Below are 13,481 nucleotides of genomic sequence, written 5' to 3' on the forward strand. Positions count from 1 at the left end.
TTTGGTATTTATTTGTATTTAAATCTTTTAAAGATTATGTTCTTAATTTTAAATCATTTTCATATTTTGATATATTATATCTATAAAATAAATATTATTAATGAGATATTTGAAGTAAAAATTAGTCATATAAATTTATTTTCTGAGTTTTTTTCTTCCTAAAAGTATATAAAATAATGCATTTTAAAGCAAACTATTATTGAACAATTAATTTTTACCAAAATATAATTAGCTATTAACCCAACTAAGATAATTTATAATTTATTAGTAAAGTATAATTTAATAATTAACCTTTAATTTTTTTTTTTCTTTTTTCAATAACATAATTTATAAATGTGATCACACATATATCTTTAATTTATGCAAAATAAAAAAAATTTGTTAACCAAAATAAATAACCCTAAATAATAAATATAAAGATTCAGACTTTTGTTACCTTAATTCGATAACCTAATTATATTTTTTATTTTTTATTTTGTAAATTAAAAAAATGTAACCCGTTGTTAAATTTTCGTTAGTCAACTAATGATTAACGGGTACGAGGACTATTTAAAACAAATGTAATCAAGGCAAAAATAGCTCGCTTTTAAATTTCGAGGAGCTTCCTGAACAAATAAATATTTTATTCTTTAAATATAAAACTTTAAAATTAAAAAAAAAACCCTATACTTTATAGTTTATCGGAAAGAAAATACTCTTGTTAAAAAAAAAGTTCAAAAATACCTTCGTCCTTTAATACTACATTAAAAAAAAATAACCATTAAATTTTAAAAGTAGTATTAACATCTGTTATCCCTATAAAAAAAAAATTATCACCTACGATGAAATCCGTCTATTGACACCTCATAAATTATATTAAAATTTATTAATGATACTCTTGAAAATTTATAATTTTAAATTTATTTAAAATGTTTTTTAAAATTTTTAAAAGAATTTAAGGGTATTAAATAGTTTTAAAATTAAAACAAAATAGAGATATTTTTATTATTTATTTTTAAATATATATTTTTAATTAAAACATAGTAATATAAAAAAATAATAATAATGTTATATGGTGGCGCATAAGCATTGGGTAAGCGAGGGAGTGGGAAATAATGGTGAATGGTATAAATAGGTGTGGCGTGCATGGGCGGAAGGTTTATAACAACACCCTCTTGGCGACTGTCGAGTCCCTCCAATTCTTCATATCCCCTTTCGCCTTTTTCTTCCATTCAATTTCGCATTACAATGGCGAAACGCTCCATTTCTAATTCCCTCATAATCCCTTCTTTCATCATTTGATCATCCCTTCCTTCCCTCATCTTCAATCTCAATCTCCATTTCCCCGATTCTCTCCTCGCTCTTTTGCTTCACTACACGATCTGCATTTCTAAACTCGGTTACAACTCCTCTCCCCTTTCTTGCATTTCTTTGTTTTTGTTTTCTGTTGATCACTCTGCTTCTGCCGCGCCTACTCTGTTTTATTTTTGTTTTTTTGTTTGTTTCTTGGGGTTTGGAGGGGTGGGTTTTTTTTTTTTTGATTTTCGAGACTGCATTCTTGAATTTTGTTCTCTGCATGTTCTAATTACTGATTGGAATCGAATTTTTTATGACTATCTTGATTCATGAGGTTGTTTCTGAAGATTCTTGCTGCATTTCTGTTGTTCTGTTTGGCTTATCATATGGGATTGTGTTCTATATGAATCGAATCTCCAATGACTTGGAGTTTTGGAATTTGAAGTAGAACAGTATATGTAGCTCGGCTATTACTATGGGTTTCTGTCAATTTTCTACTGTCATGTTGTATGCATATGCATTTGATGTTCTTGCATGGGGTGTAAGGATTCTTGATTTTTGGAAAAGAAAGTTGAGAATCATGAGAAAATTGCCATGATAGTTGTTTCTTTCAGTGCTGTTAGATCATTAGTGTTGAAATTAAAAAATCGAAGTTACCTGTTCTTTCATTTTGTTTACAGAACTTGTGTATTGATTGATCAATGCTGTCAAACAACCATAACAACAGTCCTCCTACTCCTAGAACCAGATTGGAAAGGCTTCTAAGGGAGAGAGAGCTCAGGAGATCAAACCGGTCTTCTCTCAATGAAGAAGCTCACAGTCTGGGAGAATTCAACAGTTATGATCTGTTCTCTTTTTCTGGTGATAGTTGTGGGTCATTTAACGAGGAAGATATCTTAGAAGGGGTGTCAGTGGTAAAAGACATCATTGATGGGTTTCAAAGGCTAGAAGGGAGGACTTCTAAACAGCGCCTTCTAGTTGTAGCAAACAGATTGCCTGTGTCTGCTGTCAGGAAAGGGAAGGAGACATGGCATCTTGAAATTAGCGTTGGTGGTTTAGTCAGTGCACTTTTAGGTATGTTATGTCCTGTATTAGCAACTGTTCTGGCTTGAGTTTCATATTAATGTTAAAAAGTAGTGATTCCAGAGATATATTTTTCTTTGTTCATTTGTCTAATTTTACTTCATTATGTTAAGAACTTGATATCTTAACTGAAGGTAAAGTCTTTTTTTTTCCTTTTCAAGGACTAAAGGAGTTTGAGGCAAGATGGATTGGTTGGGCTGGTGTGAACGTACCTGACGAAGTTGGACAGAGAGCCTTAGAGAAAGCATTAGCTGAAAAGGTATATTCTACGGTGACTCTCGCATCTCTCAAACTTGATCATTAATGCTACATTGATAAGTAATGGCTATGCTTATTAAGTTTTGGATTGTAGAAATGCATACCGGTCTTTCTTGATGAAGAGATCGTTCATCAGTATTACAATGGCTACTGTAACAACATATTGTGGCCTCTATTTCATTATCTTGGTCTTCCACAAGAAGACCGACTTGCAACAACACGAAGTTTTCAGTCACAGTTTGATGCATATAAGAAGGCAAACAAAATGTTTGCTGATGTTGTAAACAAACATTATGAAGAGGGAGATGTTGTTTGGTGTCATGATTATCACTTGATGTTTCTCCCAAAATGTCTCAAAGAGCATAATCGTAAGATGAAAGTTGGTTGGTTCCTTCACACCCCATTTCCATCGTCAGAAATACATAGAACTCTACCATCTCGGTCAGAGCTTTTGAGAGCTGTTCTTGCTGCTGATTTAGTTGGGTAAGCCGTTCATTTGTGTTCATGCTATCGTTTTAATGTTTGCTTATCATATTTCCTGAAGTAAGATTGGGACCTCTTTTCTTATTTTTACAAATAAGAACTCAAGGAAATTTTCATTTTCTCTAAATGTTGCGAAAGTGGAAAAAAGAGATGGAGCTTGTTTATCTGATTTTTGTTTTGATCTTCTGAGCATGGATTCTTATTGTAACACATAGACTATAGTGAAAGCTGGACGGAACAAATTCGTTGTCTGTTCATATGTTTTTCTGTAATTTTTTTCCCTTCAACATGTATTATTCTATATGATTGATATATGAGCTCTCCTTATTGTGTGGATTTCCAGCTTCTAGTTCTCACATTTATGAGCTCTCATTATTCTAAATGATTGATTTTGCTTTCCTATACTTGTAATAGTTTAGGTTACACTATTAATTTGTAATAATTTAGCACGAATTACCCATACTATGTGGATTTCCAACTTATTATCATTCTCTTCCATCTAAAGGTCAGCTTAGTCACAACTTGCTTTTCTATTGTGAGTTTCGTTTATTTCAAAATCTGGGCCTAAATGACATGTCATTTCTCCTCCAGTTTCCACACATATGATTATGCCAGGCATTTTGTTAGTGCCTGCACCCGTATTCTTGGGTTGGAGGGTACACCTGAAGGAGTAGAGGATCAAGGAAAGCTGACTCGCATAGCTGCTGTAAGACCAATTGATTATCTTGTTTTTCCTTCAATCCATGCGTTGTACAGGAAATTGTATTCTTGTATCGGAAGTTTCTATTGTCTCAATATTTTTCTTCTTTGAGAATTCACTACAGTCATTTGCAATATAATATCTTGTCTTTTCATCTTTTGGGTCTTCAAACTACAGTTTCCTATTGGAATAGATTCTGATCGATTCATTCGAGCTCTTAAACTTCCTCAAGTCCAGGAACACATTAAAGAACTTCAAGAAAGATTTGCTGGACGAAAGGTAGTTGTTTCCTTTCCTTCCACTCTCAAATATTCCCTTTTGCCTTTCATTTTCATTGTTGAAGGTATGCAGAACTTCAGTCTTTTTGCAGTATTTGTAAGTGTTCTCAATTGAGCTTGTTTATTAGCTTCCTAACACCTGAAATGTAGCATGAATGTTGGACAACTGCTTTGTTTAAATCCTTGTTGAGATACCATGTAATTTGTACCACTGGTTGGTAGTTTTCAACTTCTTACTTTTGCTTCCTGCATCGTACAGTACTAGATCTCTCTCTCACACATTCGCAAGAAAAATTATTAGAAGTGATCACTGCATTGTTTGTGGCTGAACCCTTATGACAATTGGTCCCAAAAGCATTTTAAAGGTTTCAGTTATTTTCTGCATGAAAACAGTGGCAAACATCACTTATTGCAGTGCAACTGAATAATTTCATCCAACACACTCAAGCATGCACTCACATAACACATAAACTCATCAAAATGGTGATTGGGTTTGATTTGTCCATGTTTGCGTTGCCTATGACATTATGTAAGGTATGCTATTACTGTCTCTGAAAGTGGTGGTGCTAACTGTTTGTCACTGTGCAAAGACTGCTTGAACAGCTGCATATTTTCTGTGACTCCATGTTCCAAGTTTTTCCAATACTTCTACCAGAAAGTGGTGATGCTGAGTGTTTGTCATTTTGCATAAAACTACATAATAACTAAATCTTTTATTTTAGTCCATCTTCTAAGCTTCAATTTCTTTGTCCTATTTGGTAAGATTACTTGAGTAACTCTGCGTTCTCTCAGTTCTTCTGATGCAACTGACATCACCAGGTAATGTTGGGTGTTGATCGTCTTGATATGATTAAGGGAATACCCCAAAAGATTCTGGCTTTTGAAAAATTTCTTGAAGAAAATCCAAAGTGGCGCGATAAAGTAGTTTTGCTGCAAATTGCTGTGCCAACAAGGACAGACGTTCCTGAGTGTATGCTCATTATTTCTTTAACATGATACACACACATTATGTACTTCATGTCATGAGTTATCAGGCTATTTTGAATTTAGTCAGTATTAAACGTTAGTATTTGAATTGATATTTCAAAGAAGAAATATCTCCACGGGTTGGAAGCTCAAATCCACATACTTCATACTTGTTGTACTTGAAAAAATATCTCATCGTTTTAGTTTCCCAAATACATTGCTTTTATGCGTTCTTGAGAAAGTGGAATGGAACATTGAAAGACCTTGTCTTATGCTGCTTAACAGATCAAAAGCTAACAAGTCAAGTTCATGAGATTGTTGGGCGTATTAATGGGAGGTTTGGTACTCTTACTGCAGTTCCAATACATCATCTGGTTGGTCTTCTCAATTGATTTCTATTTTCATGCGTACATCTTTATAATGACTATGTATTAATTCCATGGCTGTAAGTTGAAATGTTCAAGGTAGTTGCATCATACAAGTACTCATAATTTATGGTATCAGTGATGGTGACAGGGAAGATGGTCGTTTTCTTTTTTTATCAGAAATTCATGTTCATGGTGGAGAACCTTAACTAATGTCAGTTCATGTGATATGATGATAACATAAATCAGGTGCAACATAAGATATTTTTGCATCAAATATCATTTGCATCAACATAAGATCTTCATCACATCTATCCTTAAAACTTAATGATTAGAATTTAGGCTTCTTGCGAAGCAATTTGGTTACTAGTTCGTTGATGGATCAAACAAAGACTTAATCAAGTTTTTTTTCCTTATTTACAGGATCGTTCACTTGACTTCCCTGCATTATGTGCTTTATATGCTGTCACTGGTACTTATCTTTATGGTGTATTTTTCATGTTTCTCTATCTAATATGTTCCTATTTATCCAATCCTACGTGTAACATTGATAGGAACCACCCGGCACCAAGAAAGAAATTCTAAATTGCATAGAAAGAAAATATGGCCAGTTGGATAATCCTTGGTAATTGAGGAACCTGAAGCTCAATAAAAAAGTATCTCTTATCTATCTCAGCCTACTCTTCCCCTGTCTCCAAGCCATAATTACCAACCAATTCCATATGGTTAACCTCACTAGTAACTATTTCATTTTCCAACCTAGGTGCCTAATAAACATGTAACTGACCAGAGATTTCTCTGTTTTATCTAGCATTTTTGTGTCATGCAGTAAGTGATCCCTCAGAAATTGATGTTGTGGCAAGAATTATAAATGCAAATAAAGTTAGATGTTAGCACTGGTTTTATGTAAACTGTGTTAGGTTTTATCTATACATCTTTGATTTCACCTTGTCCTGTTGTTTTCTCTTATGCAGATGTGGCACTAGTTACATCTTTAAGAGATGGAATGAATCTTGTGAGCTATGAGTTTGTTGCCTGTCAAGCTTCCAAGAAAGGTGTTCTTATTCTGAGTGAGGTAATCCAAGTTTTAGTTTTATTTTTGCTACAAACTGAACTGGTAGTTCAGTGTTAGTTCTTGAATCTCTTACCCCTTTAGAATTTTAGGGGCTTTCTAAGCCTTTGTCAAACTTTTTTCTTACTGTTATGACTGAGGTTATCACTAGTGGGCAAATGCTTCCGTTTTTTAATTGAAAAGAATTCATCAACAATGATTTTAGAAGGAACTGTGAGCAATAAATTAAATTGTTCACTGTTGATTGAAAATAAAAACCATGGAAATAACACTTCTTTCTGAATATCAGTTAATCACATTACGACCAAGGATCATGTGTTCCACCAAATGTTTTGGCTTTAGGATATAAACTAGATCTGAGCAGCTTATGGTAACATTTCCCATGGTGTAATATGATCATATTTTTTCTAGTTTGCTGGTGCAGCACAGTCATTAGGTGCTGGTGCTGTTTTAGTTAATCCATGGAATATCACTGAAGTTGCTGCTTCAATTGGTTATGCTTTGAATATGGAAGCTGATGAAAGAGAAAGGCGACACCTTCATAACTTCATGCACGTTACAACTCACACATCCCAAGAATGGGCTGCAACATTTGTGAGGTACTGATACGCACGGGTGACTGTCCTTAATTTGCATTTAGCTTAATTCTTAATCTTGTTTCATGAATTTTCTTGGTTTGATTTTCAAAAGCTTTAATTAATTTCATGACTTCCATTGAGGGTTTTTGCACATGGAACTGGCCCGTCTATTTCTTACCCTCAAGATGCCACAGCCCATGAAAGCAAATACAGATTTTTCTACCTAATAAATGAATTTCCTACTAAAAGCCATGAGCTTTTTGCTAGTTGGACTTCTGTCCATCATAACATGTTTTAACTTCTATGCCCCAAGAAAATTGAACAAGTATTGTTTGAAATTCATACACGCTTCTTGCTTCTTCTACTCATTCTTGTCTCAGTAGGTCGAGTTGCACTAGCATTTCTACTTGCCAAATGAGGAATTTGCATAATGCAATCTGTCATTTCGCGTGTTCATTTGAAGAGATCATGTTACCGTGTTTCTATAACGATTCCTGTGTCCTGTTTGCAACGTATGCAACATGATCAGGATCTTCTGTATGGGGAAGTGTGAAACATAACACAAGCATGTAACATCATATGAAGATGAATCAGTTGACTATCTGTCCATTTCAAATACTAGCAGATTTGTCATATCTCAGCATTATGCCGGAACAACAGCCTTTATTTCTTCTGCAATTTATCCCTAGAAATAATTTTGTTAGGAGGAAACTGCCTGTTTGTCACGTTTTCTGGATATGGTTTATGACACTTTCTTGCAATGTTTGACTTTCAAGTTTTTTGTCTGTAGTTTTAGATAAATTATGAAGTTCTCTTGGCTGTAGCGAACTCAACGACACCGTAGTTGAAGCTCAAATCAGGACCAGACAGATACCACCTTTACTTCCAATTAATGAGGCAGCGAACAGTTATTCGCGATCACATAATCGATTGGTTATTCTGGTATATTCCCTGTAAGACCAAAACTATATTAGTGGCCGATATGCAATAACTGTTTGCTGCATAATTGCTTATTTCACAGGGTTTCAATGCTACCTTAACTGAAGCAGTTGATGCCCTCGGAAGAAGATGTGGCCAAATTAGAGACATGGATCTTAAAGTACATCCAGATGTGAGAGAGCCCTTGAAGAAGCTTTGTGATGACCGGAATACGACAGTGGTTGTCCTTAGTGGGAGTGACCGAAGTGTACTAGACGAGGTACACTTGTTCTTCTGCATTAATAATGCCTTTTCCCCCTTCTGTATCCTTGTTTTTGCCTTGACTATGTTTTATTGCAGAATTTTGGTCAGTACAACATGTGGCTGGCAGCAGAAAACGGTATGTTCTTACGTCCTACGAAGGGAGAATGGATGACGACTATGCCCGAGAATTTACATATGGACTGGGTTGAGAGTGTTAAGGTCTGAAGAATAATACTATATTATATATAGTTACTTTTCTTACTTCTGGTTTCTTATATCTGTTAATGAATGGTAGCATGTTTTCGAGTATTTTACCGAAAGAACTCCTAGATCCCATTTCGAGCTTCGTGAAACTTCGCTGGTGTGGAATTACAAATATGCAGGTATCTAGCATTTACCACGGACAATCTAATGAGTTTCTTCCTCTAAAATCATTTTAGTACTTGACTTGTACTGAACTAGATGTTGAGTTTGGAAGACTTCAAGCGAGGGACTTGTTGCAGCATCTATGGACTGGTCCAATCTCAAATGCATCAGTTGATGTTGTCCAAGGCAGTCGATCAGTCGAGGTTCGAGCAGTTGGTGTTACAAAGGTGTGTGACATTGATCTTGAAATATGAATCTCAAAAATGAATATCAGATGATATGGAATGATATGATATGATTATTTAACAGGGTTCGGCCATTGATCGAATATTGGGAGAAATAGTTCGTGACAAAGGCATCAACAAGCCTATTGACTATGTTCTCTGTGTTGGGCACTTCCTAGCCAAGGTCATTCAATTCAAATATCTGATGATTCATGACTCTAAGTAAACGATGAAAATGTCTATAAATCCTTGTGTATTGTGTGTATGTTTCAGGATGAAGATGTGTATACATTTTTCGAGCCCGACCTTCCTTCTGAAGTGCCACAAACAGTCCCGAATCCTTTACCACCGCCGAAGATGCCAAACAATGGAGCACCGCCGAAGTCGGCACGCCTGAAGAAACAACGTTCCCTTTCCATTATAGAAAGAAGAGCAAACAGCCATGGGAGTGCAGTGTTTTGGAGGCCTGTAGTGCAGGATCGATTGTCACTGCATGAGGGTTCATCTGTTCTTGATCTCAAGGGTGACAATTACTTCTCGTGTGCTGTGGGGCGGAAGCGATCGAACGCAAGATACCTTCTTGTTTCGTCGAATGATGTTGTCAAACTTGTGAAGGAGTTGTCGGAATGTTTGGAGTCAAGTGTGAGTTGAATGGTCATTCACAGTGTATTTTAGTGAATAGCAGCCAGTTAATAAGCCAGTTAATAAGTTGACATCTTTGTTTCCTTTCCTTTGGTTTTTTTACAGATTTCAGAACCTTCAACTACAAGTCTCTCTCTCTCACACTATATTCTATATATATATGTATATGTATATGTGTGTGTATATATGTGTATATGTATATTTATATAATATTTCGTGGGAAAAAAAATATGTAATAGGTGATGAACCTTATTGCAAAATTAACACTCAAAAGAACAACTCATCTACTTGTCACACTTGGAGAGTGAATTTTGCGTGAACGATCACAAAAGTCACTCTTATCCCGTTCCACGTACAGTATTCCTAATTCCACCCACAAGTGTTACGTATGTTTTTTCTCATCGTTGAACATAATGTGTAAGTTTCACAAGCAAACTTTCTTCTTTATATAGATAGTGCCAATCGGATAGAATAATACACTCGATCTTAACATGACAATAACGATAGAATTACTCTCTCTCAATATGGTACTTGAACTAGGATGTCACAAGTCTAGGACATACGTGACACATGCTTCTTGAGAAGTCAACCTCAACATCGAGGTCGATTATAGGGTCATCCTCAGCATCATAGTTTCGTGACCCACAAGTAATAAAAACGCTTCACAAAGCTAATGAAAATTATACAATATATATATATATATATAGAAACACTTAAAATACCATTTTCGTCCAAATATTATTATTTTTATTAAATATTATAATTTTTCTAAAAAAAATAAATCCATATTTACATTCTTTTTATAAATTTTTAAATTGTTTTTACACTCTTCTCCTAATTATTTATTTTCAATAAATAATATAAACTAATTTTAAAATTTATTCATATTACATTTTTAAATGGTTAAAATAGAATGATATTCAAGCTACGAGCATTAATAATAATAATAATTATTATAAATAAATAAAAAGATAAAATACACCATTTTTTAAAATGGACACTTTTGACCTTAAGATTTAAGTGTATTTCCAAAATTTTAATTTAATTTTTAATTGGCCATTAAAGTATGGAATTAATTTCTAAATAGTCTAATTTCAGAGTAATTTAAACTTTTTGAACTAAAAAGAAAAATCAATTTATGAAAATAATAATAATAATAAAATGACGTCATTTATCCTTTTATTAAAAAAATGAAAAGAAATTAAGTGTATTAAGTACGACTCGGAGCCGAGCTGAGTCGCTTCCGATTCCCTCTATAAATACGGAGTTCCTCCATTTGCGGCTTCTTCTGTTTATACTGTTCCATTTCTCTTCACATAAATCCCAAATTATGGCCGAAGAATTTCAGGAATCCGAAGTAATTTTCTCCGATCGCGACCGCTGCCGTTACCTCCACCGCGAAGACGGCGGCGGATTCGGCGGTGAGGATCACTTAAACTTCAACTGCCGCCGCGGAATGGCTGCGGCGCCGCGAAGTTGTAAGTATCATAACCGGACGGTGCGCGAGGGCGGATGGCAATCGAACAAGGAAATGGCGAGCTCACTTCCGGTAGGAATTCCGGATATAATCGGCCGGAGGATGGTGGAGGAAGACGATGAGATGGATGAAGAGGAAATGGTTCCGCCGCACGTGGTGGCGGAGAGGCGAGTGGCTAGAAAAATGGCGTTCTCTGTTTGTACTGGTAATGGAAGAACATTGAAGGGACGAGACTTGAGCCGAGTACGGAATTCAATACTTCGGATGACCGGATTCTTAGAAACGTGATCGGAATCGGAACTACGGCGATCGAATTTCCGATATCTTACTCGATACGCAAGTTTGGCTTTGTGTGGAAAAAGAAAATTGAAACCAGAAAATCAAATCGTGATGAACACGAAAAGGCTTCTCCGCTCTTTCCGTCCAATTTTTTGTTATAATTTTGAGGATTTATTTTTGGTGAAACAATCGATTTCATCAAATAATCAATTTTGAATTTGAATTTTCAAATTAGAAAAACAGCAAAGAAAAAAAAAAAAAAGTTCCGTCAAATTTTGTGGGAAAATCTTGGTTTCATAAAATGAAGTATTAGTTCTATCCATTTCTTTTATTGTTCTCTAAGTTTGTGGAAAAAGTATTTAATTATTTAATTATTTTTGTTTTTTTTTAATTAAAAAATCTATATTAAATAAGTCAATTTGAATATAGCTGATAAAACATTCTACCACCACATTATTAAATTGAATATATAAATATTAATATTAAAGTTCTAACTAAAACTTTTTTTCTTTTTTGTGGTTGACAAATTTGCGTTTATAATTTAGTGATTAAGGCTTTTTTTATTTTTTATTTTTGACTTTTTTATTTTTTATTTTATTTTTACTTTACTTTGAATCCTATTCATTGCTTTGATTCCGTATTTATTAATTTTTTGTCTAATAAATTTTTTAGCTTTAAAAATATCAAATATATTTTAAAATTTTCAGTGTGTATTAAATTTCTAAATAATAAAATTGAATTTAGTGTTAAGTATAATTTTTTATTTTTAGCTTAAAATATCTTTGAAACTTTTAATTTTGTTTAATAGTTTCAAAATATTTTAGTTCTTAATAGAGTGAATAAATATAATTTTTTTAAAAATAAATTTAAAAAAATAGAAAATAGAAAATTACAACTTTTTTTTATTACTCTCCTAATAGAAGAAAACATAATAAATTAAATTTTTAAATTTATATTTATATTTACTATAACCAATATTTAAAAGTTAAAAAAATTATATAAGTTTACGAGCTTGCAATTATGTTTAACAAAACAGGTCGATCGCAATCTATTCAGAAACATAATATCACTCCAAGTCGAACAGCATATCTGAGAATGTTTGCTTAATCCATGAAAGTTATCTTATTTATAATCAAATAAATTACAAGGATATGGAAATAGTAATAAATGGAAATAACAATAAATGGAAAGATACCTATAGGAATAAGGCAAATGTTAGATATTTGCCTTATAATAAAATATCAAATATAATATATATGGTAAACTATAATTTATTATTAAATATCCTTTACACCCCACCGCAAGCTAAGCGTCGGATTTAAACGAACGTGAAGCTTGAATCTGAAAAATTCAAAGAGGTCGAGAAACACTTTTCGTGAAGATGTTAACAACCTGGTTCAGAGGAGGCGTAGAGAAACACTTTCTTGGCTATCGAAAACTGCAGAGAGATCGCCGCTCAGCGGCGATGCTGCCTTGGCTTCGGTGAGAATATGTCTAACCCATGAAGAGGGATTGTCGCTTAGCGACGATGCTGACTTGGCTCTGGTGAGAATATGTCTAACCCATGAAGAGGGATTGTCGCTTAGCGACGATGCTGACTTGGCTCTGGTGAGAATATGTCTAACCCCAAGAAGTAGAAGGGGAAACCTAGAGCAAGAGACAAAGACAATGTTGAAGCCGGAAGAGTCGCCACATTGGGCGAATGAGCCAATTTTGGCGAGAAGGGCAGCTGGAAGAGTCGCCACATTGGGGCGAAGGAGCCAATTTTGGCGAGAAGGGCGGCGGCAACTTGGTTGGCGAAGATGCCAGTGCGGCGCCCAGATTCCAAAGGTAAATCTCTGCAGAAGGTCGATGGGCTTATTGAGATTCTGTATATTTTCGAAGAGGGATGCTGATGAAGATCCTAAGATTAGGGTTTTTGCGAAGGATGAATGATGAAGGGAAAAATTGGGAAGAAAATGAAAGAGGCTATGTTTGGAAAAGGTGAGGTTGTATGTACAGAGTATGGCGAAGGATGATTTGGAGGTCAAAAAGGTGGAGCCGAAGAATAATCAATCGACTCTGCATGTGACAGCCATGACGACTGCCCCTGCGGCATCAAAGACAACAGTGGTGGTGGAGAAGAACAGTAGAAGATTTCAAAAGCCATTGAAAAGAAAGGATCTAGGTTGCTAAACCAAAATGGCTCTGATACCATGTGAATGTTTGCTTAATCCACCACACCTAAATGGTGTGAAAGTTATCTTATTTATA

The 13,481-nt window shown here is 34.5% G+C and overlaps 2 protein-coding genes across 2 annotated transcripts; both read left to right on the forward strand.

Annotated features, from left to right (window-relative positions):
- Positions 1-1,153: 1,153 nt before the first annotated feature.
- On the forward strand, positions 1,154-9,596 carry LOC111457260 (alpha,alpha-trehalose-phosphate synthase [UDP-forming] 1-like). The gene is made up of 18 exons (XM_023099470.1): positions 1,154-1,378; positions 1,956-2,349; positions 2,520-2,617; positions 2,711-3,099; positions 3,691-3,805; positions 3,977-4,078; positions 4,897-5,047; positions 5,329-5,417; positions 5,832-5,880; positions 6,383-6,483; positions 6,892-7,079; positions 7,883-8,000; positions 8,080-8,256; positions 8,337-8,459; positions 8,536-8,623; positions 8,703-8,833; positions 8,916-9,014; positions 9,104-9,596. The coding sequence occupies exons 2-18, from the start codon at positions 1,977-1,979 to the stop codon at positions 9,479-9,481; spliced, it is 2,769 nt and encodes a 922-aa protein (XP_022955238.1). The 5' UTR covers positions 1,154-1,378; positions 1,956-1,976; the 3' UTR covers positions 9,482-9,596.
- Positions 9,597-10,783: 1,187 nt separating this feature from the next.
- On the forward strand, positions 10,784-11,451 carry LOC111457175. The gene has a single exon (XM_023099340.1). The coding sequence runs from the start codon at positions 10,803-10,805 to the stop codon at positions 11,235-11,237; it is 435 nt and encodes a 144-aa protein (XP_022955108.1). The 5' UTR covers positions 10,784-10,802; the 3' UTR covers positions 11,238-11,451.
- The last annotated feature ends 2,030 nt before the right edge of the window (positions 11,452-13,481 follow it).

The sequence above is a fragment of the Cucurbita moschata genome, unplaced genomic scaffold (genome assembly GCF_002738365.1).
Source record: "Cucurbita moschata cultivar Rifu unplaced genomic scaffold, Cmos_1.0 Cmo_Scf00019, whole genome shotgun sequence".
Classification (NCBI taxonomy): domain Eukaryota; kingdom Viridiplantae; phylum Streptophyta; class Magnoliopsida; order Cucurbitales; family Cucurbitaceae; genus Cucurbita; species Cucurbita moschata.

What these genes read in the sequence shown, in the direction of transcription:
- LOC111457175 (XM_023099340.1), top strand. Translation starts at nt 10,803, where the DNA reads ATGGCCGAAGAATTTCAGGAATCCGAAGTAATTTTCTCCGATCGCGAC.
- LOC111457260 (XM_023099470.1), top strand. Translation starts at nt 1,977, where the DNA reads ATGCTGTCAAACAACCATAACAACAGTCCTCCTACTCCTAGAACCAGA. An exon ending in TTTAGTCAGTGCACTTTTAG is followed by an intron (nt 2,350 to 2,519) that starts GTATGTTATGTC and finishes TTCCTTTTCAAG; the next exon opens with GACTAAAGGAGTTTGAGGCA. An exon ending in CAGTTCCAATACATCATCTG is followed by an intron (nt 5,418 to 5,831) that starts GTTGGTCTTCTC and finishes CCTTATTTACAG; the next exon opens with GATCGTTCACTTGACTTCCC.